Raw genomic sequence first — 26,804 nt, 5'->3', positions numbered from 1 at the left:
TACGCTTTGTAATATAATACTTTGTAATATAATATAATACGTAGTCTGACAGCACATATTATAATGACGATTTTGCCGCAGCATCTTTTCGCCAGCTTCCCCCCCGGGATCTGCCACCCCACTCTTCCTTCTCTCTCTTCTCTCTCTCTCTCTCGCTTGATAATCATGATTACTGTACACCAAACATGAATCGACCGATATCATCATCCATCGTGATGGTACATTAGTCTTTTTTTTTTTTTCCCTCCATCATCCATCTTCCTCATCCCTCAAGCCCAAAAAGAAAACTTGTCCACCCCCTCCCCCTTCGCAACCAGCAAACTCGGGTGCCGATCCCCCGGCAGCGTTCTCCACGCAAGCTTGCGCACCACCGCCCCCGTCTCGGCCCCCGGAGACCGGAACCCGTCCACGGCGCCCCCGCCCAGCCGCGTCCCGTCTACGAGCGAGTACAGCCCCACCGTCCCGTCGTCGTGCGCCGCCGCCACGACCCCGCCTCGTCCGCGGCCATGGGACAAGGCAGAAAAAGAACAAGAACCGCCGGGTGCTTCGCCATACCCGTACCCATACCCATACCCGGGCGAGGTGAGGACGTCGAGGCCGATGTGGATGTGGGCTTCGTTGCGGTAGGCGGGGAAGGTGAGGATGGGGGTCGTTGTTGTGGGGTTGCCTCCTCTTCCTCCTCCTCCTCCTCCTCCTCTTTGTGGAGGCCAAGGGTTGGTGGAATCCAACGATGACCATCTCGGGCCATTGGGTTTCTGGTTCTGGGGCCCTTTTTGCTGTGTGTGCCACTGCTTCTGCTGCTCCTGCTGCCGCTGCCGCTGTTGCTTCAGCCACCGCACGTCGTATACCGCCATGGCATTCCGCGGTCCCGCGACGAGCACATCGTGGGGCCCCACGCAGCGGACGTGTGCTGCGCTGCTGGCGTGGGCGATGCTCAAGACGCCGTCGTCCTCGGCACGGCCGTTTCCCTGGGGCCCCTTCCACTGCTGGTGCGCCGGCACGCGCAGGTCAAGAAGAGCGACCCGGCCGGAACGGGTCCCCGCGAGGAGGAGCGAAGAAGGGTTTTGCGGCGAGAAGTCGAGGGAGAGGACGGTTCCGTGGTGCCAGTACGGAGAAGTCGACGATGAGGCGGAGGAGTGCGATGGGTTGTGGCGGTAGCCCTTACCGCCCCTCGGTTTCCTGTGTGGTGGATCGTGATGGTGCTGCTTCTGCCATCCAGGTGGCGGCGGTGGCGGCGTCAACCAAGCAAGGGCAGGATTGCTGCCGTCGGGTCGCAACTGGAGGATTCCCTTATCGGTGCCTACGACACAGAGAAGCGGAGAACCTGTAGGGGCGGGTTGGAGAGTATGGATGCCGCCGGTGAAGTTCCTGTCGCCAGCGAGTTTGGCTTCGTGGATCGTGAGGTTGTCGGTTCCTGTACCGCATGGAGGGTAAGTTGTCAACTTTTTTTCCTTCATCTTGTATTGTTGGTCTGGATTTGTAGATGGAGCAATGAACGTACCGCCTGGCAGCACCCACGCCGGACTTCCCTCTCGGATATCCGGATGGAAGTGCCCGATCACCACGCCTCCCGTATTCTGACAGGCCAAGAGCATGGTAGAGGACGGCTCGTGAAACCCAATCGACGAGACCACGCGGCCCCGTGGCTGCGGGTAGTATGTCGGCCGGAACGAAAGGGCAGGATACCGCTCGGTTGCATACCGAAAGTTGATGCTATTCCACTGTCAGCTTGTTTCGCCAAAGGACCCCCCCCCCCCCCCCCCCCCCAAATGCCAAACAAAACGTACCGGTCTTCTCTGTCCCTTGGCACATACGAAGCCGCAACCTCCCCACCTTCGAACACGGCATACACCACGCCGATCTCCCTTTCATCATCACCGCCGTTACCATCAGGTCCGGCCCAAAAGTCCACGACCCCGCCTCTTGCCCTCCCATCCCCGTGTTCCGGCCACGGCCTCACGGAGCCCTTTTCCATCAGCCCGGCCGCCCACGCCCGCGGCAGGACAGTCTCGGCCATCCTCGCCGCTTCTCCCTGCCTTCCATCGCCACCCCTGGCACAGCCCGAGACCTCCCTCGCGAGCAGGCCGAAGCCCAAAATGGGTTCCGGCCCCCAGGGCGGTTGTGACGAAGAAAGGGGGGAGAAAGAGGAGGAGAAAGGGGGAGAACAGCACCACCGCCTCTTCACCCTCTCGGGCTCGCCGCGCAACGCGGAGCGGGCGCCATGCCGCCGTTTCGATGCGTCGTTCTCGGCCTCGGCGGCGGCGCGGCGGCGCTTGGCAACCTCGCGCGAAGACCAGGCCGCGTTGGGCGGCGTGGTGTGAGACGACTCGATGCGGAAGTAGCGTTTCTTTTCGGGGTCTGGCGTTGTGAAAAGAGAAGAAAAAAAGGGGGGAGGAAGAGCGGAGGTGTCAGCGGCGTGCTCGTCAGGCTGGCGGGTGTGGGTCCCAGGTGGGTGGGTGGATGGGGATGGTTTGGATGGATGGATGAATGAATGATAGAGTCACCAGGCCTTTCTATCTAGTATAACAGGGCGCCTGAGAGGCCGATAGACATTTCTGGGAGGAATGGGGGTTGAGAGATGTGAGGGGGGAGGGGGGACTGCGACTCGATGGATGACACTGACCATAGTAGAAACCGGGGATTTCACGATTCATCATGCTCGGCCAGACCTGTCCCGTTCGATCGAGACAATGCGATGTGGAAGGGCAGATGCGGTCCACCTCGGAGATGCGACCCAAAGTCAAAAGAACCTCGTCTTGTCCAACCCCGCTGCCTGCTTTCCGACAGTCTACCCAAGAGTTGCAACAGACAAAGTTCTTCACTCAAGCTGATGCAAAAGGATGAATGGCTCAGGGTGAAAAGGCGGCACTGAAAAGAAGACGAGAGCGTGGGGGAGAATACGGGTAGAATGTCGTGCTAGGTATGGAAGTAGAACTGCGTTTACATTTACATCACTGGCCCGCCAAATTTGCAAAGGTGGTGTAGATTTATGGCCAAAAACGACAATTCGCACTGTGCAGCCGTGCAGCCACTCCTCAACTGCGTCAAAGGAGCAAAGGGACGACGTGGAAGACCACACAGTGTAGGAGAATGCAGAATGCTAATTTTTGCTTCCCTTTGTGAGAGGTTGACAATAGATTTATCAGGCGCTAAGAAAGAAATGGAATGCACGGTGCGGAGAGCCCCATGCCAGGCTCAACGGTTTTCAGAACATTGCCGTCATTGCTACGCATCATTACCATGTCAAGCCCACCATCGGCACGGCACGGCAAGCCCAAAGAACCATGGTCACATCACACACACAGGACGCAGCACGTAACACCATGGAGCAGAGGAACGTTGTACGCTTGAAGTGCTTTTACGCTTTATTAGATTGAGTAAAAAAACCGGGAACGCATTCTAAGCAATCCCTAGCCCACCCAGAAGTCTTCATCCGAATCAACTAGTCGCACTACTATACCCCGACCGCCGCTTCATGTTGGTTCCTATCCTCCTATCCTTCTCTTTCATCTCACGCGGCCGGGTCTAGCTGCTTGCCTCCACAGAGCCGAGAGCCAGGGAACTCGTGGACCGGGACCTGATCCCTAATTAATTAATCTGTAAGGTCCCTTCATTCTCCTTCCCCTTGGCAGCCGCGATGGGTTGACAAGACAACTCAATCCCCCTTCCAACGCACGCAGCAGCAGCAACCGCCGCTTACTGCGACTTCTCGTGCTGCGTCGACACACGCTGCAGCGAGACGACAAAGTCCTCAAGAGAGCGCTGCTTCTGGTTGCCCTTGAGCGACTTGCCGTGCATCAGGTTGTCGAAGCCGACGCTGTCCTGGAGCATGTAGTAGACACCGCCCATGACGCAGAAGACACCGAACGAGAAGATCCAGACACGGACCACGGCGACGATGTGGGTCTGCTCGCCGCCCTCGAACCAACCGAAAATGCAGAAGAGGGTGGCGACAACGTCGACGGTGAAGACGGCGCCGCCAAGCTGCCACGAGGGAAGAGACGACCAGAAGGGACCGTTGGCACTGGAAGGGACATGCATGTTAGAAATGAAGGAACGAGTCACCGAGAAAGAAAGAGGGAGAAACACATACCGAGTGATGAAGATGAGCCAGTTCTCAGTGAGCGAGATCTGGAGGAAGACCACCTCATCCAGATTACCAAAGTTCTGGACGATACCGCCATCGGGGCCGTGGGCATACATGGTGGTGACCGTAATCCAGGTGCCGACAGCCAGGACAATGCCGAGCAGGACCGACATACCCCAGAGCTTGGGCAGGTTCCACTTGACGGGGGTCTTGCTGTAGGGGGCGTTGTCGTAGGCGATGGCGAGGGTGGCAACGTCGGCGAAAATGGCAATGAAGACGATGAGGTTGATGTTGAGGGAGCGGTTGAGGATGACGATCCAGAGACCCAGGTAGATCTCGAGATGGATCGACAGGGCGATACGGTAGACGACGTAGGCGTACATGCGGTGGAAAATCTGACGCGACGTCTTGAGGGCGTCAATGATGGCGCCGAGACCGGGGGCAAGGAAGACGATGTCGGCAGCGGAGCGGGCAGCGTCGGAGGCACCCTCGACGGCGATACCAGTGTCGGCCTTCTTCAGAGACGGGGCATCGTTGACACCGTCGCCAGTCATGGCGACGAGGTAGCCACGCTGCTGCAGGATCTCGACGACGTTGTACTTGTGCTGGGGGAACACCTCGGCGAAACCGTCGGCAGCCTCGACGAAGTCGTAGACCTCAGAGCCGGGCATGTCACCGCCGCCGCCGAGACCAAGACGCTCAGCGTTGTACACGTTGGTGCCGAGACCGAGCTGGCGGGACGTCTCACGGGCGATGCCAACGGCGTCACCAGTAAGCATCTTGATGGACAGACCGAGCGACTTGGCCTCGTTGATGGTGCGGGCGGTGTCGTAGCGCGGGGGATCCGAGCAGGGCATGATGCCGAGAATCTCCCACTGGCCCTCGCCGCGCTTGCGGGCAACGCCGAGAGAGCGGAAGCCGCGGGTGGCGAACTCGGCAACCTTGTTCTTGTAGGCCTGGTCGACCTCCTCCGGGATGGGGTGGTCCTCCTCGACGGTCTTGAGCACGAACAGGGGGGCACCCTTGACGCAGATGATGCGCTCACCCTGGGGCGACTCGACAACGGCGACGACCTTCTTGGAGACGGGGTCGAAGGGGTGGAACTCGATAACCTTGTACTTGCTCAGGACGCTCTTGGCGCGGGGGTAGTACTTGAGGCTCTTGAGGAAGGCCTTGTCGATGGCGTCCATGCCCTTCTTCTTGCGCGAGGCAGCCAGGCAGGCAGTGAGCATAAGGTCCTCGGGGTCGACGCCCTGGACGGTGTAGGGCTCCGACAGGGAGAGCTTGTTCTTGGTCAGGGTACCCGTCTTGTCCGAGCAGAGAATCTCGACACCGGCAAGCGACTCAATGGCCGACAGCTTCTGCACGATGGCCTTCTTCTTGGCGAGGTAGGCGGCACCGACAGCCATGGTGGTGGTGACGACGGCCGGGAGACCGACGGGCACACCGACGATGGTGATACCGAGGGTGAACTCGAGCAGCAGGACGATGCCGTTGTTGCGGTAGAAACCGGCAACCCAGACGAAGAGCAGGGTCAGGATGACGAGGACGAGCAGGATGGTGCCGATGTTGTTGAGCACCTCGGTGAAGTGACCCTGACCGGAGCTAGCAGCGTTGACGAGAGCGGCGGCGCGGCCGACGAAGGTGTTGTCGCCGGTGGCCGTGATGACGAGGAAAGCCTCGCCGCGCTTGACAGCCGAGGAAGCAAAGCACTGGTCGCCGTTGTGCTTGTCGACAGCGAGGGACTCGCCAGTGATGGCAGACTGATCGACCTGGAGGAAGGCACCCTCGGTAACGATGCGGCCGTCGGCGGGGATGATGGTACCCTCCTCGACCTGCAGGATATCGCCGGGCACGACCTCCGGAGCCTCAATCTCCTTGAGAGCGCCATCACGGAGAACAACGGCCTTGAGGGCGAGGGTCCTGATTTGCCGTTAGCCATGATGAAATCTCGGTGTCGTGGATGCAGGGGGCCACACTCACTTCTTGAGCTCATCGACAATCGAACCAGCCTGGTACTCCTGCACGAAACCGACAACGGCGTTGAGAAGAAGCAGACCGCAGATAACACCGAAATCGACCCAGTCCTTGAGACCAGCAGCCACTGCAAGAGGTGTTAGCGCGACGACGATTCGATAGGGAAAGGGAGGCCAAGTTGTGCCGCAGAGACAAGAACGAGCCCCTCTCTCCTGGGCCTCGCGCACATGCGCGCCGCACCTGGCGGCAGCATCATGCGGTTCGGCCCGGGGAGGTGGGCTGTCAAGCGAGCGTCAAACAGCGTCACGAGGGGAACGTACAAACTGCAGCAGCCTAGTGGGGGGAATGTTAGCATGAAGATCCCAGGGCGGAACGGGATGTGGGGAATGCATGTTTCGTTTCCAAGGCTGCGCGCGCGCCTGAACGCAAAAAGCCCGAAACAAAACACGACGTCCACCACGGTGCAAGCGTGGTCGGTCTTCACATACCTCCATGACGAACTGAATGGGGCCGACGAAGAAACCCAGGAACTTGAGCAGAAGGTTCTCCTTCTCCTCCTTCATCTGGTTGAGACCGTACTTCTTACGGCGCTGAAGGACCTCCTCGCTCGTGAGACCAACACGGGTGTCGGTCCGGAGCATGTCCTCGGGGACGACACGCGCGCCGCCGGGAGCCACCTCCTCCTCTTCCTCGAACTGAAGACCGACATATTGTCAGCGATGCTTGTCCTTTTTTTCCCTTGTTTTGGTCATGCAGGCCACCCGACAACCCGACGATGGGATATCGTCGCCGACAGCGGGCGACAACGACCAGTTGCCGATCATCATGTCCGTTGTCCCGCACATGCAGCGGGCATCGCCGATCGCCAGGATGGGTGGCCCATGGACCCACTACCCTCCGCACGCAGGCTGGGCAAACAAGGACCCAACGCTGGCACGGGCCAATTGGCGCTAGCGACCAGGGACGCCACGCTGCACGGCGCGCCCCCCCATTGGACGGGGGTGTTTTTGCTTCAAAACTTGGAGGAATTGGGGAGCTTGCTCACCTGGGCATGACCGTCATTGCTCTCGAGATCGTCGATCAGGGCGTCAATGTCCTCATCCTCCTCCTCGTCCTCCACAGGGGCCTTGGGGGGAACCTCCTTGGCCTTCTCGTCAAACTTGCCGCTCTCAATGTGGGTTGGCAGCGCCGGGGCGCCCGAAGAAGATTGGTCCGCCATTGTGGCGTAGGGTCGCGACAGAGAAGCTCTGCGCGGGGCTTATTGGCGAGGGGAAAAATAAAAAGGCTGGGGGCGCTGCGCTGGGGTGTTTCCGGGGGTTGATCGGAGGGCGGGAAAGCCGATGTTGTGTTGCGATTCCGAAGCGTTCCACCGACCGATGAGCGGGTAGGACTGCTTATAATGGTTTGTTTTCGCGCGCACGAGCCGGACCGTGAACAGCGAGGAAATCTTGCTGGGATGGGTCTGGGCTTCGACTTGACTCGGGACAGCGTGCGCAATGTGGTGCAATGGGGAATTGCCCACAAACACGCAGCTGGAAAGGCGGCGCGGGGGGGGAGGGCGGACTCGAGAGGGAAAGGTAGACGAGACCTCACGTCGAAGGGAGGGTTACTCTTAGGAGAGGACCTTCGTGCGTAAGAGGGAAAGAAGAGAAGAAGAGCAGAGGGATTTGGGGAGGGCGGCGCGAGTATTTCAAGTTTCCCGTTCCAATGCCGACGAGAAAACGTGACTCCGCTTGGGCAATATGTCCAGGCTCGCGGACGGACCCCGGGATGGGATGGATCCCATGGAATCCATGGATGGTACTGTACGCAGTACGCCGTACGGACCGTATTGGCCGACCTGAAAAGCTCGGCTCTTGCCCGAATAACAGACACACCTGGTCCCTGTCCGTGACAACGCTACCTTATCCTCGCTGCAACGCCTGCGGAGCGGCTTCGTAGCCGGTACTTCGAAGCGACCTGGCGGGCGCCTTGCCCTGGGCTTTCGCCTGCTTTTTCCCTCGACCGCGCCGCGGCTCCAACCGACAGGGTTGGCCACTCCCACCTCGCGCCCCGAGGAGAAGGAAACCCCCCCTCTCCCATTGGTAAAACGACCGAACACTTCGCACTTGGATGGGCGGCGACGGCGACCTCGCGAATGTCTCATATCCTTCATCTCTCACCTCCTTCCAGCTGCCTACCTGTCCTGATGAGCGAAACGTCAGTCCCTTGGATTGATGCGGAACCTGATGGGTACTGCGTAGAATTACAGAGTAACGTCCGCCGTTCCCGAGCAACGCTGGGCAGTGCGGGAATGCCTCTCAAGGACTGTGCTGCCGGGGGCGTCTTGAAGGTGCTTCCCGCCTTGCCCGGAGTGCCCGCCGCGGCCGGCGCGGGATGTCCCAGGCCAGTCCTGCCGACTCAATTCGTACTGTATGCGCAAAGTTGCGATGCGATTCGCTCCCTGGCTTGCTCGCGCGCGCGCGCCGCCCGCCCTGTTCCTCCGTCACCACTGCACGGTACCCACCCCAGCTTTTTGGGGCAGGAAGCATCCCGGCGAGCCAGGGTGCTGCCTGTGGGGCCGTGTGCCGAGCGCTGGGCCATGGGCGCAAAACTGTCGATTGAGCAAGAACCTCAATCTGAGAGTGGGGCAGGTACCTTACCCCTTCCGCCGGTAGCTGGGCCCCACCAAACTACTTCCCACGGTCTCTCGCCAACGTACCGGCCATGTCTGCGGGATTTTCTGCCCGGCTGGCTTCGTTCATTCGTACCTTCGTTCATTCGTTCGTTCGTTCGCTCGCTCGCAGCTCGAGGGTTTCCATTCTGCACGCGCGCAGGCAAGCCAAGGTGGGCAGCGGGAACCGCCCGCTGTCCTCCTGCCTGCGTGCACGCTCTGGTCTCGTACCGTTACTATACAAAGCGTTAACGTTACTACTATGCTGTCCAGACGCTCACGGGCTCTTGGCCGCATCCCTTGGCTTTGACGTCCAGGCTGTTGTGCTATCAGGAAAAATCCATACGCCCGAGGCGATTCCCCCAAAGAGCCGATAAGATCAGCAGAAAAAAAAATATGACCGACACAAAAACCCCGGCTGCTATCAGTCCGATTGGACGAAAAGAAAAAAAAAAAAAGGCACGGATGGGTCTCGCTGAACGCCGAGAGAGAGAGGGAGGCGAAGGATCAAACTTCCTCAACAGCGGTAACAAACCTGGGAACGGTGGCGGTGGCGCGTTTCTTCCCGCCGTGCGCCCGCTTGGCGAAACGCGAAAGGCTGCACGGGCTCGCACGCAGCACGGAACTGTGTTTCTGCAGAGCCAGAGTCCGCCACGGACCCCAGACCACCGACCCCCCCATGCGCGAGGTCGCATCGTTCGTGACGATAGCTGGGGGCCAGGGCCGCGCTCGGAGCAGCGGTTTTCCCTCCCCGGGGCTTGCTTGCTCTTCACAACCACAGCCAAGTTGTCAAGGCTCACTCCCTCCCATGCGTCTGTCGACGGTTGGTCCCTCCGGCGCGGCATCGAACCAATGCTTACGTAGTGTATAGTACGCCCATCCTGGCCAAGGCCGCTTGGTGACCTGCTCACCTCCGCGGCGCTCGGTGGTTAGACCGAGCCGGCGTCCAGCGTTTCTTGCTGACCGGCAGATCACGCTAATGAGCCATCATGTTTTCCTGGATGGGACCGGTGCGATTCACAGCCATATTACGAGGGCTTCGTACACAGTAACTATGTAGACAGTACATACATTGCTTAGCACATCAAACAGTGGGACGGGCGCCGTTTTGTGTTTGTCCTCGCAGACGGTATTGTGGAGCCTACAGACGAAAGGCTCATCGACGGGACCAAGCCTGACAGCAGAGGAGAACGGCAGCGGAGAAGGAGCCATTTGTTCTTGACGTGTCTTACCAAGCCTGTCGCTCGATTTAGGAGCACCATGGCCGTTCCCAAGCCGGGGCCTTCTGGCGGGGACAAACGAGCCTGGTGCGTGCAACCAACCGCCCATTCTCAACTCTTCGCTTCGTCCCCGATGAGCTGCATTAGCCTCGCAGAGCCGCGGCCTGCGAGAGAGCATTGTGCGATGGAACACACAAAAAGGCTCGCACAAGCTGGCCGGCCAAATTCGCGCACCCCAACACCCTCCCAATCGCAGACCGGCAGCGCCGGTATTGGCCTGGCGTCGGGCGTCCCAAGCCGGCGACAAATTTGCTGGCTGCGAGATGGCAACGCTGGTTGCCGATGGGATGGTGTTGGCCCGCGGTGCAGGTGTGTCTCACCGCGCTGAAGCGGTAATGCCGAGGATGGATGGACGAGCGAGCAAAGGCGACGGCCTTTCGCGCGCATCGTTACGTCATTGCCAACTCGTCGCTCTTCAGTGGCAAGCCAGCATATCCCGGCGAGCGATGTTCGTCGCGAAACGACCGCCCCGACTCTTCCGGGGCGCGATGCGCGATATCAGCAAGAAAAATATTTTTCTTTTCCTTCTTGCAGCGTTGATAGAGAGGTCTGGAAACACATCAACGCTCGACGCATTCGGGGCAGCACAATGTGGCAGCCGGATCGCCCTCCATGGCAAAATGCGCGAGGGGGCCCGGCTCGGTCGGAAAGCATTTTGATTCTTCACGGCGTGGCCGGATGCCAGGTGCACATGTGCATGGCCAGCTTTGCCATCCTCCAACACCGACAAATAACAAGCAGGTGTGCAACGTGAACGGCCTGGTCTTGGAAGTGGCGCTGGGTGAAACGCTCCGGCAGTCTTCCCGACGCATGGGACCCGTTGTTTGACAAGGTCAGAATGAAGAAAAAGCCGGCGCCTGTGATGTGCGTGTGTGTGTGGGTGGATGGGTGTGTGTGTGTGTGTGTGTGTGTGTGGGTGGGTGGGTGGGTGTGAGTACTGTGTATGTGTGTGTAATGTGTGTGTCACCCGTGATATTGATGGTTGCCGTGGCTGGAGAGGGACGAAACAGAGACAACCCAAGACGCCCAGAGTTCTAGATGTGCTTGTTGATGCGCACGCAATCCAGCCAACCCCTATCGCCAACGCTGCCGCCGCCGAAATAGCCGTCCCGGCGTCTTGGCCTTGTCTTGGATTGTCCACGAGGGCACACGACAAGGCCGAGATGTGAACCCCAGAGGGCCGCTTTCGACTTTTCAAGGTAACTATGCTACACCACCGCTGCTTCCCCTCATGCGGAGATCCCACGGGCATGTCTCGCTTGGCAATGTTGTGGTGCTGCAACCTGCCGTTAACGTGAACGCCCCGCTTCATTTACAAGTACGTTACTGCAGCGTATGTTAACGTTGCGTACCCCAAGATCTGAATCGAGCTGCGTCCGGCTTGTCAAGCCCCCCCAAAAAAACGTTGCAGCCGATCCGGATCGGCCGGGCTTAGGCTGATGAACAGCGGATGGGCAGAACGGCGCGGACACAATATCGCGCAAAAGGCGGTCTGATGAGAAGGGAAATCATCAAAGGCGTCAACTCCAGCGTCCTACGGTTCTTTCTTGCGAGTCATCGCGGCGGCTTGCAGCGGCCTTTGCGCCGGCCAAGCTCTGACCGTTGGCTGCGATGCCCGCTAAGAGCGCCGTGCCCGCTAAGAGTTTCGTAATACATAACACGCCAGAGTCTTGGGGTGCTCTGGACCGGGAAGGATGAGGTAATGGAAGCCCGCGAGCTGACGTGAACTCATTCTGCCGGTCAATCCATGACTACGGCAAACCGAGCCTGACTGACCGCCTTCCCCTTCCTGGTGTCCTTGCCGGAGACACACCTTGGAATGTCCAGCCGCGACCGGGTTGCTGAAGGGGTCTTGGGTGTGTTGGCCCTTGCGGGCGACCGCCGTTCGGCTGAATGTTTGGGGGCTCTGCGTGGGGGGGGAGAGGGGAAGTGTTCCGCCCATGGCTTGCCAGAAATGGCCAGCCGTTGAGCCGCCCCAGCCGGAATGCCCTCCATCTCTCCTCCGTCTCGACGGTGGCGATTTGTTGGCTGGTCGGGACGTGACGGCCGGTGGAAGCTGACCAAGCCCGGCGGCATCCATCCCGCTTCCACCGCATTTCCGGGCGGAGGGATCTCATGAAGTGCTGTTGGTCGCCGTCAAAACGGGACGCAACGATCGAATCTCGTCCGTGACGCTGACAATGGAGAGGGGATTGCCAAAGGCAGGCGGTGTGGTTGGTCAATGCGACCAAAGCGAGTCAATGGCCCAAGACACCATCGACCAATCACAGAAAAGCGAGGCTTCCTGGCGGCCCCCCCTCCCCCCCCCCCCCCCTCCCCCGACTTGGACGGTGCCGGAACCTCACGAGCAAAAAATCGCTCTCCACCTCATGTCTGGTGGAACCGTCGCGCTTCTCCGCTGGTCCCAGGCCCGTCCGCGGCTTCTCCAACCAAATAGTGAGTTATTCCATTTCCGTCGACGGCCAATTGCTCGGCTGGCTTTGCCGCAAAGAGGGCGTTTTGTGGGAATCCAGGAGCTAGCTATCAAGGCCCGCTTTGTGGACGTCCTCAGACATTACACACTCGAATTGTGCTTATCAAAGCAACCCGGCCAACATGGCTTTCATGCTCACCACGACGGCCAATCCCGCTTCGTCCCAGACGAGAATGCCTGCTCAACCGTCGCCCGCTGCTGGGTCTTGGGGCGTCCGCTCACGCTCGCGCTCGTGGTGAATCAATTGGAACGGCGTCCGTTATCCGTTGTTCCAGCCTCGTTGGCACCGTAGGACACGAGTGAACGTTGCCAATTCCCTCATCTCCAATCGCCAAGACGAGCCCAGAGCCCCAATCGCGAGCCTCCCCCGCATTTTCGCCTGCATCACTCCTCTCTTGCATCGTCAGCTCGCAGCAGGCCAATGGCCGCTCTGACAGGCCGGGGGAGAGACGCGGAAGAAAGGAAGATGCTGGGGCCGGCAAAGGGGGGCTGCATCGTGCTTGTCCGGCCTGCGTGGGGGGACAGAGGGGGGATCAGAGCCTGTTGCGCCCGCCCGCGCCCGCCGGTACCACGGCTGGCATTTGTTCCTCCAGGCCGGCGTCGTGCCTCTCGTTCGCTAGCGCCATTTTTAGGCGGCTGGAAGCGACAACACCAAACCAACTGGCCCGGCTGCCCGTGCTCGGGCGTTTGGGCCGGTCGATGGTTGAGCGACGCTCCTGCAATCAAAGCGAGGGTCTCCAGCCAACGCTGGTCCCGGAGGGGTGGGATCTTCCCTTTTCCCGGGGGGAAACTGGAAGCGGGAGGCGCAAGGGCCACCGCTCGCATGCTTGGTGCCCGGGGAGCTTCCATCCAGAGGTAGGGAGCACGTGTGCCTACGAAAGTCAATGCTTCCGCCGCCTACGTGTACGCTACGTGTTGGGTCTGTTGTCTCCATCCAGCTCCGTGGCGGACGAGTCCCCAACACGCACATGGCCCAAAACAAGCCGCCAGGCCGCGAGCGGGACTTGGTGGCTCCGCCGGTGGAGCCTCGTCAAGCTCCCACCGTCCAAAGATGGAAGTTGTCGGCTGTAAGGAGCGCCGCTCATTCGTCCAACACACTCGACCATTCCTCCCCCACCTTCATGCAGGTACGCGTTTTCCCGCTCCGTTTCCTCCCGTTACGTGCTCCATCCAGTCCACCAGAAGACAGCAAAGACCCAGCGCGGTGTGGGCTCCGAGATGGGGATTCTCGACTCTTTGCGAATCGCACCTTGAAATGAGTTCCTGACGCCTGTAATCAACATCAACGCCGCAACTCCACCGCAAGGGGGGGGGGGGGAGGGGGGGGAGGGTTGCCCGGTGAACCGATGCGTGAGCTGACACCAAATCATGAGCACGACTCGTGATGATCAGATCGGCCTCACCGCTTCTGCTGGGATGCAAAGCCTCGCCGTGTTCTGGATAACGTTACCGTCCGTAATCGTTTCAGCCTCGGACAGCTGACGCGCCGAGGCCTTTCTGACCGCCCTCTGCGCTAGCCTTAGCCGCGAAGCCGTCGCCGCTGACGATATGCGACGAATGGACGACCCGGCCCGACCATTCCTACCATGAAGCACGCTGTCGGATGCCGAACCCCTCTCTGCTGCCGCGGCATGTGGATAGCGTGCCCCGTGGCCTGGTTTCTCGAAGCACGCGGCTGCCGTGGTACGTAGTCGGCGAGGGCTCAGGAACATGACGGCATGACCACGCAGCCCGTGGGGATGTCGCCCATGGCTTCCTTCTTGGAAAACGTGCAAGACCGGTGTTGAACGTGGTATGATGCTGGGCTGGCCAACGTCAATGCATACACGGTAGATCCTGGCACAGCTTGTGCCCGACATTCCAGAAACCCAACCCAGAACACACCGAGCGGCCCCGTACCCCCGGGGCCACCAACGACTGCTCCAGGCGGTGGAGGCGGACAACCGAACGCGATCAAGCAGACTGCAAACTTATTTACACAGTACGGTCTGCGTGCAAAGCCCATACGGCACTTCCTGGAGGCTCGCGTGGCTACTGACATCCACCTTTTCCATTCTCCTGCCGAGTGGAAACATCAGAGAATGTCTCGAAACGATGGAGCAAGCCATGGAGTGTCCCTGGGAGCTTGCCGAACAGGAATTGCCGATCCCAGGGCAACCATAGCTATCTGGCAGGGCCAACCTTCGATGTTTGCGTCTACTTCCCGGCAGCCCACCCATGGATCGAACGTGTTGCCCTATGGACGGACAGCGATGTTCTTGGTTAGGGTGAATTACCCTGCCAGACCATCGCGGTCTTCCGGACAGAGAGTCCGGACAAAGGGGCATGCTCCTCGTCGGGGCATACATGCACAGTAGAGAGGCTGTAGCGTCAGCTCTGGACGAGGCACGCCGCCTTGTCGGGTCTCTCCTCGGCTCGACGCGCCCTACTGCCTTGCCTCAGACCGCGGAGGGAACCTCGTGAGGGAATACCACAACGGGCGGACTTCTTATCGCAGCAGGGTGCAGCGCGCCCCAGGGACGAGGGGCAACGGCGGCCAAAGCTCGGGAGGATCCTCGTTCGTCCGTCCGTTCCATGATCGCGGACGCGTCGGAAATTTTCACAATACCGGCGTTTTCTTCTCCCTCTTGCAATCTCGCCGGCCGGAGCTCGGGATTCTGGTGGCTCTCGTTATTTTTTTTTTCTGCTGGACCCCCTGATACATCCGCTGACGCACCGATACGCTGATGACGACGTACAAGTACGTACAGCGTAGATGAACAAAGTATGCGCATCATACATACATAGAAGGTAGCGGGGAATACGTCCTTCCTGTCCTGTCATCGATCGCGAGCCCGCATTAAGGTCCAGGCCAAGCTTTCGGCCCGGGACGTGCTGTCAGAGCCGGTGCTGCATCGGCCAGGGGCGGGGCCCACCCAGGGACGCCGAACGCATCGCTTTCATTTCCGAGCCTCATACCACCAGAAAACTCCTGTCGAGCAGGCCGGGAACCCGCCGCTGAGCTCGCCAGACGGCACGACAGCAGGCTGTCGCATTGTTTACCATGGCATGGAACCGCGAGAAAAAAAAAAAAAAGGTGCTCGAAAGGGGTGGGGGGGAAGAAGGAGCTCCAATCGCAATTACGGCAGATGGAGGAACCGGCCGGGCCAGTTCATCCCAAGGGGGGAGAAAAGTCGGGATGGACCCGAGCTTGGTTGTGGACTCTCGGCCTCAAGAGGGTGGACACCGGGAATATTGCCTGGAGGGAACAAACGAAAGGTACCTTTCGAGTGTTACGACGGTAGCTAGTTACCTTGGATCCTGAAATGACCCCTTCTTTCTCCTTTCCCCATTCGTTCGCAATCATCTTTGGTCGGTGACGGCTCATGCGGCAAGCCTTGAGGCGGGCGATCCAGGGAGAAGCTTGGAGGCAGCGGGATGGACCGGCGTTAACTCATGAACAGCTTCATTGGCCGCGCGAAATGCTGGAGCCCGCCGTCCCTGAGGCCATTCCGGGGGATCCGTGTCTTGGATGGTTCGCTTCTATGGAAAGTTCTGCGCATGGACTAGGGCGACTTGACTGGAGACTCAATAGAACCGGGTCATCAATGTGGCATGACGTTCGTATTGCGATATCAGGAGGTCTTCCGACAGCCGGAGGGACATGGTTGGCTGTCTCTACACCGCAACTGAGTCTATGTGTATGTTACCGGCAAGGGTAAAACAAAGGCGTTGCCAAAAAAAAAAAAAAAAAAAAAAAAAAAAAAAAAAAAAAAAAAAAGAGAGAGAGAGAGAGAGAACGGGGGGGCTGCAAAGGAGAAAAAAAACATACAACACCCGGCATTCGCTGGTCGTCACCGACCCAACTACTACTCGGGCCCTCACCAGCTTAACTAGGGGAGAGCGGACGGGATCCCGTGCTTTCTGGTGGGTATGGTCGTATGTACTTGCAAATGGCCAAAGACTCTATTCATAAAGGGACCAGCCTAGCATGCCTGCAATGGCTTGCTAAAGGATGGCCAACGAAGCCGTGATGGATGCTCAAAGGAGACATTGCCAGAATGATCTGAGCCCTTGGGGACGTTCAACCCCTGGAAGATTCCAGGATGCCGTTTCATCCCGCAGCGAGAGCTCTCTCTCTCTCTCGCAAGGTCCTCTGACAGACATCCTGGTCCATGGAGGAGAGCAAGGCGGGAACGAGAAGCTCGAGAGCCAAGTGCCCGTGCCCGACAGCAATGGCCAGAGGCAGAGAGACAAACCACGCTCAGAAGGCCCTCTCACCCATCTCGGGCAGCGAGGGTCTTCGTCGACATCCGATCCGGCGCATCATGTGTGTCCCTAGTATCATCGCAGCTACCGTCGGAATTCATGGGCAGGAGAAGGGGACGAGAACGCCTCCAATCGCTCTCGCGACATCCATGACAGAACGAGCAAAAGCTCGCCGAAACCATACTGTATACAGCTCGTGGCGAAGTAAACACCTCGAGGGCAGCGATCAATGGCCCGTGAAAGGACAAAACCAAGGCTGGTCGAGGGAGGGGATGTTCCTGAACCATCTCGACTCAAACAACTTTTTTTCTCTAGTAAACCGCCCATTCCATCCATACCGGTCCAGTTCCAGGCGCCGTGCCCAACCTAAGTTCAAGCAAACCCGCCCGATCATATGTATGTCGCCCGTAGCCACGGCTAGCTGAACTGCCAACGCTTCGCTTCTCCTCCTGTCTTCCCATGGACGAACGGATGCTCCATGTTGCGCCGGATCCTCCTCTTCCTCCCTTACCCCCCCCTCTTCTTCTTTACAGCTTCCATTAAGCTCCATATCCCCGGAGCAAAACGCGCCCGTCCTTGTCACGACCGCTCCACCTCGCCTCACGGGTGAGGTCCTGGCTCCCGTCCCTCCTAAGGATTCGACGCGGCTGCCCCAAACGCAAAGTTTGGCGGGTAATTGATGCCGTTGGGCCCCATAGTAATACCAGCCGGCAAATCCATGACGATGGGCTCGTCGTCCTTACCACCACCCCTTCCACCGTCATGGTTATTACCCCTCTCATCGCCGCCGCCGCCGCCGCCGCCACCGCCGCCGCCGCGACGCTGGTCACGGTGCTTCTCCTTGTGCCTCCAGCGTCCACCGCTGCCACTACCGGGGCCGGAATCCTCGCCTTCTCCCTTGTGCGGCTTGGTCGACTTGGGCCCGTGATTCCCACTCTTATCCGTCTGCATCCTCCGGCTGATGGCCTTGGAAGAAACTCCGGCGCCGATCTCGATGTCCGGCTCCTCGACGCACAGGCCCGACACGATCGGCCGGCCGCCAGAACCACCATACTCGGCCGTAAGCATCCACTTCCGGTCCGCCTCGGTCAGCTTGTGGATGGGGATCACGCTGATCCCCGTCTGGTAATCCGAGCAGTCGCGCGGGCCAAACCCGACGCCCCAGCGGGTTCGGAGCTGGAACTCGTGACTCCGAGGGTCCTCCATGCGCTCCTTTGCGTTCTCGGCGTCTTTGCGCGAGTACATCTTGACGAACGCATGGCGCTTTTCGCGGTTGACGATGCAGGTTTGAACTTGGCCGAAACGGTTGAAGATCTCGCGGAGCTCGGGCTCGGTGCAACTGTCAGGGGAAGAGAAACTGTCAGGACGCCAACTTCTAGCCATGCCCACCCACGTGGGACCGGGATGAGGACTCAAACTCACGTTACACCACCCACGAAGAGGGTCCGGCTATACACCTTGATGTGGCCGCTTGGAAGGCTGTTATCATACTCGATCCGCTTCTCGAGTTGCGGCGGTGGCAGGTCGCGGGATCCGTCGCTGTGACGACCTTGGGGCGACCTCTGGCGGTACTCGGACATGGGTCCTCCACGGCGGCCCCTGTCGTCGGGACGTCCTCCGTAGTCATAGCCACCGCGCTCATTGGCTCGAGACCTGGGCGAGAGCCTGCCATCCCAACGACCCGGAGACCTGGACCGGGACCGGCCACGCGCGCCGTCATGGTAGCCACCGGGACGGTCCCGGGCGTCATCATGCCGCGGGGGCTCCCACGGGGCCGGGCCAGGGGGACCGGGAGGCGCAGTGGTCGTATACCCTGTCTGAGTGGGCTGGGGCATCTGCAGCGCTCCCGGTGCCGCCGCGGCCGGGGCTGGAGGGATGGTGCCCGCCTGGGTCATCATCTGGATTACGCCGGCAATCTTGTCAAAGGGAATGCCTTGGGCAGCCAGAGCGGCCATGAGCTGGACCGTCGCCGCGGCCGAGTTACTTGCGGCGGGAGGAGCCGCGGCCGGCGGCGGCGGCGGAGGGATAGCACCAGGCGCCGCCACCGGGACAGGCAGAGCCGTGGGCTGTGCGGGCGGGACCGCGGCAGGATACGCATAGGGCAGTCCTGGAGCATTTACAGGCTGTGCAGCCGGCTGAGACGTTGGCAAGTACGGCATGGTTGGCTGGGCTCCGTAATGCACCGGAGCGGGCTGGGCCGCACCGCTCCCCGCCGGGCCGCCAGGCGTACCGTAAGCAGGCGCATTAGTAGCCAGAGCGGTCGGGTTGGGTTTACTCTGGGCAGACGACGCATTCTGCCGGGCAATGCTAGCAAGCTTGTCCAGGATGATATTTGGCACAACAGAGCTTGCCGGCGGCGGCGGCGGCGGCTGCGGTGGTTTGCTGCCAATCCCCAGCGAGGCGAGAAGGTTGGGGGGAGGGCTGCCAGGCGGTGTTGTCGAATCATCTGGCGACAGGGGTGTGGTTAGAGGACGGCGGTTACCTGGACGTGCGCCCAGACAAGGCTGCGAGGGCGGGAGCGGAGGCGAGAACCGGGGAAAAGTGAACCTACTTGGTCGAGGGGCGTTCAGCTTTTCCTTGAATGTGCTGACCATGGAAGGAGGGAATGTTTGGCCCTTCTCCCAGATGTCGATCAACTTCTTCAACTTCTCCTACGCGCAAGCATGCTTGTGAGTGTTTATCCGTGACGACGATGATGACGACGACGACGACAACGACGACAACAACAACAACAACGATAAAGATGAATACGGATACTGCGTGGACGGCGGCAAGGCTGAGCGCGCATGGCGTCTACCTAGGCGAGCCACACACACACGGCGGCTGACTGGCTGGCAGGCACATTGCTTTGCCAGGAATCAGATGGCATTCACGCGCATGTTCTCTGCGTACCTTTTGATCTTCGGGGGCCGTGGCAATGATGTCGTTCATCAGGATGGGTATCAACTCTGTCACTCTATGGACCCCTGCGGCGAAGGTCCCGTCTGGGGCCGACAGGCTGGGGGTCTGTCCCTGGGCTTTTGCCTGGTCCAGCCATTTCCTCGTTACAGAGTCTACGACGTAGAGCACTCCTAGCTTGTGTGTTCCTGGGGTTTTCTTGAAGTGGGTGAAGAGCTTTTGGACGATGACGGATTCGTACTGGAGAGGGAGACAGGCAAGGTCAGCATGGTGTACGGCGCTTGGCCGGTGCCTGAATGGCGCGATCGTTCTGGCGCTCACCTGGACGTTGGCGACACACAGCGCCGTGATGTTTGTGATTCTCGAGCCCGACACACCGGGGGGTTTCAGCGCGGCCATGGCCTGCAGGCCGGCCTCCAACTCGGCTACGACAGATGATGCCATGGTGATGGACCAGCAGCACAAGGCTCTCTGATCAGGATCTTGGAGATACGCGTGACCCTCGCTCCCTCGTGATACGCAAGGTGGATGTCAGAGTGGCAGGCAGCAGGGGGGTCTGCGTCATCTGGCTGGGAAATAGGTGGTCCTCGACGAGTGAAGCCCCGAGAGCGTCGCAAGCACGGCCTCTCTTTCCTTCATGCAATCCTTCGCAGGCGCGCGACGAACGGGTTACGATGGCTCGGATCGATGATGTAGAGCCCAGCCGGGCGGGTGCTTTGTCGCGATGGGCGAGTAAGAGGAACTGTGCCGCCTTCAACGCGGAGCTGGTGGTGGTTGGTTGAGATGAGGTGGTGAGCTCAGTGCACAGGGTTTCGCCACCAGCAGCTTGGACAATCTTCAACGCGGTGCTGCTTGGTGGTTCAGATGGCGAGTCAGTGCACCAGGCTTTCGTCACCAGCTTCCTTGGCCAATCTTCAACGCGTTCTTGCAGCAGCGGAAGGTCTCTTTTGTTCTTTCCTTTCCACGCCAGCGAGATTTCATGTACTGGGGGCTACTGGTCCTGGGCTTGATGGAGGTGATGGCTGGAACGGCGCGATGAAATAGGATGGATGGAAAAGACGCGGAAAAAGGCCAGCAGCAGAGTTTCGCGCAGTTGATGATGGAGGGTTGTGGGATGAAGCAGCGAAGAAAGAAGAGGGCGGGGCGAGGACACAAAGCGGAACGAACGACCCCCTTTCGTGCCGTGCCGCCAAGGTTTGGCTGCCAGCCACCATTGCCAGAAATTTCTGGGTGCCGACAGGTCGCTCAGCTGTCGACGGACCGGTCAGGAATGCTTCCCTGGCAAGCTGCTGGCAGGCTGCTGGCAGGCCGCTGGCGGGCTGCGAGAATATGACCTTGGCTGGCAAGCCATGGAAGCACATGGTCCCAACAGAAGCAGTCGCCAATAAAAAAAAAAAAAAAAAAAAAAAAACCCGCCGCAACATTCATTGACTTGAGATGAGGCAGCAGCATCATTGGTACCGAGGTAGCGAGAAACACCGAGAGCCTTTCTGTGCCCGGTTTCCCTGATAGAATCATCGCCCAAGCCTAGCACTTCCATGGACACTGGACACTTGTTGAAGAGCTGCTGAAGACAGCGCTAAGGGACCAAGGTAGGGAAGTTCCGGAAGGAGTACAGGTGTTTCGGCATTTCAGCCTTTGTTTGCAGATGCCACGCAAAAACACCGTGACGTCAACCCCGGCATGCCTCAACTCCCTGTCCCCCAACCCGGAAGCGTCTCCATAGGTGCCAGCTCCGTCAGCGCGTGCAGCCATCCTGTCAGCGGCCAACTGGGTCCCTTCGGGACAGCAAGGTACTGTGTACTGTGTAGGTGCAGCATACGTTCCTAGGCAATGCCCGAGGTAGCTCCTGGGTGTCCTTCCAAACGCTACAACCCCTACGAGAACCCCAAACGAACCGCCAACCATTGGTAGCTGCTTCGCACAGAATTTGTGCCGGCGTGCTACGGGTAAGTTCGGTAATTCCAAGGCTCGGATAGGGGAGATTGACAGTTGGACCGAGAAGCCCAAGTGCCCGTTTTGTCTCATCAAAGGCGCGGGTTGGATCGCGAAGGGAGCGTGCGACCCGGACCTGCCTGGATTGATTGGGGGAAAAAAACCCGCCTGGCCCCATCCCCAACCCTCAACCCTGGCTCCTGGTTTGTCGTTGCTGCCCAGGCCCGCGCTCGTGGCTCCCCTCGCTGTTGCGGCAACAACCTCCATGTGTCCGGGGTCCGTCCAGTCCGGGTTCGAATTTCCTGGACCTGCGGGTTTTTTGGAGCTCGCTCTGCCAGCGCCCGAAACTTTTTCTACCATTCTGATCTCATCCTCTTCTTTCCCATTTTCCATTCCCACCCTGCCAACCCACCCACACATACAGACCTACAGACACCAACCATGGCTCCTGCAATGCGTCTGGCCTCCTCGGCCCTGAGGTCCTCTCTGAAGGCTCCCTCGCTCGTCTACCGCAACGCCGCCTTCAATGCCGCCCGCTGCTACTCGTCCAAGAGCCAGGTACAGCTCCTTGTCCTCCCCGGCCCCGTCCTGCCGTCCGACCTGACCCATTGACCGTGCCCCCTCCCCCTGGCTGCAGACGTTGAAGGAGCGCTTCGCCGAGCTCCTCCCCGAGAAGATTGAGCAGATCAAGACCCTCCGCAAGTACGCAGCCGCAACGCCCCGTTGGCACGTGCCCATGTTGTGAACAAAGACCGCTGACGTGCGTCCTGCTCGTCCACAGGGAGCACGGTTCCAAGGTTGTCGACCAGGTCACTCTCGACCAAGTATATGGCGGTGCCCGCGGCATCAAGTGCCTCGTGTGGGAGGGCTCCGTCCTCGACGCCGAGGAGGGCATCCGCTTCCGCGGCAAGACCATCCCCGAGTGCCAGGAGCTTCTGCCCAAGGCCCCCGGCGGCAAGGAGCCCCTCCCCGAGGGTCTCTTCTGGCTCCTCCTGACGGGCGAGGTCCCGACGGAGCAGCAGGTGCGCGAGCTCTCGGCCGACTGGGCTGCCCGCTCCGAGATCCCCAAGTTTGTTGAGGAGCTCATCGACCGCTGCCCGACCGACCTGCACCCCATGGCCCAGTTCTCGATGGCCGTGACGGCTCTCGAGCAGACCTCGGCGTTCGCCCGCGCCTACGCCAAGGGCGTGCACAAGAAGGACTACTGGCACTACACCTTTGAGGACTCGATGGACCTCATCGCCAAGCTCCCGACCATCGCTGCCCGCATCTACCAGAACGTGTTCAAGGGCGGCAAGGTCGTCCCCGCCGAGAAGGACAAGGACTATGCCTACAACTTTGCCAACCAGCTCGGCTTCGGCGGCAACGCCGACTTCGTTGAGCTCCTCCGCCTGTACCTGACCATCCACACCGACCACGAGGGCGGCAACGTCAGCGCCCACACGACCCACCTGGTCGGCTCCGCCCTCAGCTCGCCCTTCCTGTCGCTGGCCGCCGGCCTGAACGGTCTTGCCGGCCCGCTGCACGGCCTGGCCAACCAGGAGGTGCTCAACTGGCTCACCGAGATGAAGAAGGTCATCGGCGATGACCTCAGCGACGAGGCCATCACCAAGTACCTTTGGGACACCCTCAACGCCGGCCGTGTCGTTCCCGGCTACGGCCACGCCGTCCTCCGCAAGACGGATCCCCGCTACACCGCCCAGCGCAAGTTCGCCCAGGGTACGTTTCCCCCTTTTCACCTGCCTCGCCCTCTGGCTTCATCTCCCTTTCGTCTCGGCTATTGCTAACCCCCCCTGCAGAGAAGATGCCCGAGGACCCCATGTTCAAGCTCGTCAGCCAGGTCTACAAGATCGCGCCCAAGGTCCTCACCGAGCACGGCAAGACCAAGAACCCCTTCCCCAACGTGGATGCCCACTCTGGTGTTCTCCTGCAGTACTATGGCCTGACTGAGGCCAACTACTACACTGTGCTGTTCGGTGTGTCGCGCGCCATTGGCGTGCTGCCCCAGCTGATCATCGACCGTGCCGTTGGCGCCCCGATTGAGCGGTAAGTTTTGTTTGACACGGATCTGGCCCGTGCTTGATGCAACCCCGAACGGCTCCGCTGACAAAGTCGCGTCAACCTAAACAGGCCCAAGAGCTTCTCGACCGAGAAGTGGATCGAGATCTGCAAGAAGCTTTGAGCGAAGGTGTATTAATACCAGGCTGGGGGGGGGTTGTGTCGAACAAACAAAACCAACGGTACGTACGGGGGTGGTGGGTGCTGGGGCACGGCGCGAAGGGTTTCGTTTCGGGTTTACGCATTTCATGTATACAATGGATGGGAATATCTACCAGCGGTTTTTCTGCGGCCTGGCATCGAGAGGACAACAAAAAAAAGTCCGTTGTTGGACCGGGCGGGATTTGCTATCCATTTGCGCTTGTACTCTAGTGTTTACTACCCTAGTCCGGGCCCTGGAGGGTGGGGGGAATGAAAAGTTTGTGATGACATACAACACACACGTACGCACACGCACACACACACGCACACGTTCCGATGAGTGAAAGGATGCATTTCCTGGGCTGTCAAGCGGTTGCTTGTTTTTGCTGCTGCTGTTGCTGACAATGATGATGATGATGGCCGTGTCTATACAAGACAGGAGGCGGTTCCCCCTTCGTCCAGCTCCCGCGGCTTTGTGTGGGGCTCTCGAGGGTTCGACCATGTTTGGTTTGACAGGTCCGATGCTGACGTCGCCCGGCGCCCGGTGGCCCGGATTGGATCGGAAAAGGCCAACCAACACCCATCAATGGATAAAATATCGGTGAAGAGAACCGAGAGACCTGCATACACAGTACATCATCGACATGCAGCATAGGACAGGGTTTTGGGGGGGAGGGTTCGTTTGGCAAAGTCGCCGTGGGAGTGGTGGTCTTTGTGCAGCCGACGACTTTGTCTCCAAAGCCGAGGTGAGTGGCTTGGGCGGCATGCTCTACTGCGTACATACCAGCGTAGCATGCTTTGTGCTGCACAGCAACTGCTCTGTATGTACCACAGCGGTAACGTTGGACATTCTGGACCGTTTCCTGTCAAAGGCTCGGTCCAGTTTCGTCGCGTTGCAACCCTGCTGTTCGGGACCCGAGGCACCCGCTCTTTTTTGTTTTCGGCGTCCACTTCCCGCGCCCAACTGTCCCCTTCCCGCCCGCCTTCCCCAAAAACCTGGGCCGCAGCGATCAGCCAAACCCCAAAGGGCATTTGCGTTGAGGGGGGCCGAGGAAGGCGTTGAGCAAGACATTGGCGGGCGGCCAATAAGACACGTCTGTTGAGCCCAGCTCAGACCCCCCTGCCTGCCTGCTTGATCAGAGAACCTCTCGAAATGGGCAAGCCCAGGACACCGCCATGGTGGGTTGTGTCGTGGTCCCAAGGGACGGGACGACCATCAGCAATCTCTCAATCAATTTTTTTTTCGTGTGTGTGCCTGGTGATCGGACTAGGACGGGACCAGGTTGGACCCGACCCGACCCATTGTGATCCAAAACCAAGACGGGGGAAATCTCTCTTCTCCTTTTCTTGCCATCCATCACCAACCCAACCCCCCAAGCCCAAACCCCCCCAAACTCTCGGCTAAGAGAGCTACGCTGCGTTTGCCCGACACCCACCCGCAATCTGCATTCCGTACTCGGAGAGCATTTCGACCGTAAGTGTGGACCCCGGAGCCGTCACAGCGCCCCTCGATTGCCGCATTGCCGCGGGTAGAAGAGCCCAAACTCCCCCGAAACCCACTCGGCGACAACCGCACATCGGTAACACGTGCAACTTGGAATAGGATCCCTAGATCATCCTCCACACTCGGCCCGCTCCCCCCCCCCTTCCGCTGGAGTCAACTCCGTTCCCTCTGTCAAACAAAGCCCTAGGTTGCCTGTCTCCTTTCGACCGCCTTTCTGGCTCGTGAGACTTCTTGCCAACTCTTCATCTCTCGACTGCTCGACGCGCGCTTGATCCGCCCGTGTCCATCCGTCTAAGCTCGCACTCCTCTCGGCCGGGCGTCGTCTTTGCAAGCTCCCAGCTCTTCCCACCCCTCTTTTCCTCCCGCGAAGAAGCACCCGTTCTGCCCTTGGTCAGGGCCCCCTTTATCGCAACATCCGCCTCGTCATGTCCGCCGCTGTCGCCCCCGCCCCGGCCTCCGAGCCCCCCAAGCTCGAGAAGAAGCCCATCAAGTTCAGCAACTTGCTGCTGGGCGCCGGGCTCAATATGTTCGAGGTCACCACCCTCGGACAGCCCCTGGAGGTCACAAAGACCACCATGGCGGCTCACCGCGGGGACAGCTTTGCGACAGCGCTGGGCCGCATCTGGAACCGCGGTGGTATCCTCGGCTGTAGGTGGCGCCCGGCGCTTGCCCTGCCTTACCCCTCTCCCGATCACATGCATTCTCGCTAACGTCTCTCTCTCGCCCCCCGCACACAGTCTACCAGGGTCTGATCCCCTGGGCCTGGATTGAAGCGTCGACCAAGGGCGCCGTGCTCCTGTTCGTCGCCTCCGAGGCCGAGTACTATGCCCGCGCCGCGGGCGCCAGCGAATTCGGCGGCGGCATCATTGGCGGCGTGACGGGCGGTGTTGCTCAGGCGTACGCGACCATGGGCTTCTGCACTTGCATGAAGACGGTCGAGATCACCAAGAGCAAGGTGGCGGCCGCCGGCGGCAAGGTCCCCGGCACCTGGGCCACCTTCATGGACATCTGGCGCCGCGAGGGCATCCGCGGCATCAACAAGGGCGTCAACGCCGTCGCCATCCGCCAGATGACCAACTGGGGCTCGCGCTTCGGCCTGAGCCGCCTCGCCGAGCAGGGCATCCGCAGGGTCACGGGCAAGGAGCACGGCGAGAAGCTGAGCGCTTTCGAGAAGATTATCGCCTCCGCCGTGGGCGGTGGTCTCTCGGCCTGGAACCAGCCCATCGAGGTCATCCGCGTCGAGATGCAGAGCAAGAAGGACGACCCCAACCGCCCCAAGAAGATGACGGTCGGAAACACCTTCAAGTACATCTACCAGACCAACGGCGTCAAGGGCCTGTACCGTGGCGTCACGCCCCGCATTGGCCTGGGCGTTTGGCAGACGGTGTGCATGGTGGCCATGGGTGACATGTGCGTCTTGCTTGTTCCCCTCCTTTTCCCCATCCTTTGCGTGCCATGGCTAACGGGACTCTTGCATCAGGGCCAAGACATATGTGGAGAAGCTCACTGGCGAGCAAGTCACGGCGAAGCATTAAATCGGCGGCGTTTTG

General features: G+C 59.9%; 5 protein-coding genes across 5 annotated transcripts; 2 read left to right on the top strand and 3 right to left on the bottom strand.

The window, feature by feature from the left end:
* Positions 1-269: 269 nt before the first annotated feature.
* On the bottom strand, positions 270-2,657 carry VTJ83DRAFT_6748 (uncharacterized protein; the record flags this gene model as incomplete). The annotated part of the gene is made up of 4 exons (XM_071013493.1): positions 270-1,414; positions 1,502-1,713; positions 1,788-2,358; positions 2,624-2,657. 4 exons carry the CDS (start codon positions 2,655-2,657, stop codon positions 270-272), a joined length of 1,962 nt encoding a protein of 653 aa, XP_070864375.1.
* Positions 2,658-3,696: 1,039 nt separating this feature from the next.
* VTJ83DRAFT_6747 (uncharacterized protein) lies at positions 3,697-7,283 on the bottom strand (the record flags this gene model as incomplete). The annotated part of the gene is made up of 6 exons (XM_071013492.1): positions 3,697-4,024; positions 4,094-6,010; positions 6,071-6,191; positions 6,385-6,397; positions 6,553-6,759; positions 7,110-7,283. 6 exons carry the CDS (start codon positions 7,281-7,283, stop codon positions 3,697-3,699), a joined length of 2,760 nt encoding a protein of 919 aa, XP_070864374.1.
* Positions 7,284-17,348: 10,065 nt separating this feature from the next.
* On the bottom strand, positions 17,349-20,060 carry VTJ83DRAFT_6746 (uncharacterized protein; the record flags this gene model as incomplete). The annotated part of the gene is made up of 5 exons (XM_071013491.1): positions 17,349-18,057; positions 18,141-19,164; positions 19,270-19,369; positions 19,611-19,856; positions 19,938-20,060. 5 exons carry the CDS (start codon positions 20,058-20,060, stop codon positions 17,349-17,351), a joined length of 2,202 nt encoding a protein of 733 aa, XP_070864373.1.
* A 1,932-nt stretch (positions 20,061-21,992) lies between these two features.
* On the top strand, positions 21,993-23,733 carry VTJ83DRAFT_6745 (uncharacterized protein; the record flags this gene model as incomplete). The annotated part of the gene is made up of 5 exons (XM_071013490.1): positions 21,993-22,109; positions 22,189-22,253; positions 22,333-23,270; positions 23,351-23,597; positions 23,682-23,733. The coding sequence occupies 5 exons, from the start codon at positions 21,993-21,995 to the stop codon at positions 23,731-23,733; spliced, it is 1,419 nt and encodes a 472-aa protein (XP_070864372.1).
* Positions 23,734-25,679: 1,946 nt separating this feature from the next.
* VTJ83DRAFT_6744 (uncharacterized protein) lies at positions 25,680-26,789 on the top strand (the record flags this gene model as incomplete). Its single annotated transcript, XM_071013489.1, has 3 exons — positions 25,680-25,902; positions 25,992-26,664; positions 26,735-26,789. 3 exons carry the CDS (start codon positions 25,680-25,682, stop codon positions 26,787-26,789), a joined length of 951 nt encoding a protein of 316 aa, XP_070864371.1.
* Positions 26,790-26,804: the final 15 nt, after the last annotated feature.

Source organism: Remersonia thermophila, chromosome 6 (genome assembly GCF_042764415.1).
Source record: "Remersonia thermophila strain ATCC 22073 chromosome 6, whole genome shotgun sequence".
Classification (NCBI taxonomy): Eukaryota; Fungi; Ascomycota; class Sordariomycetes; order Sordariales; family Chaetomiaceae; genus Remersonia; species Remersonia thermophila.
This window is presented reverse-complemented; position numbering and strand designations above follow the sequence as displayed.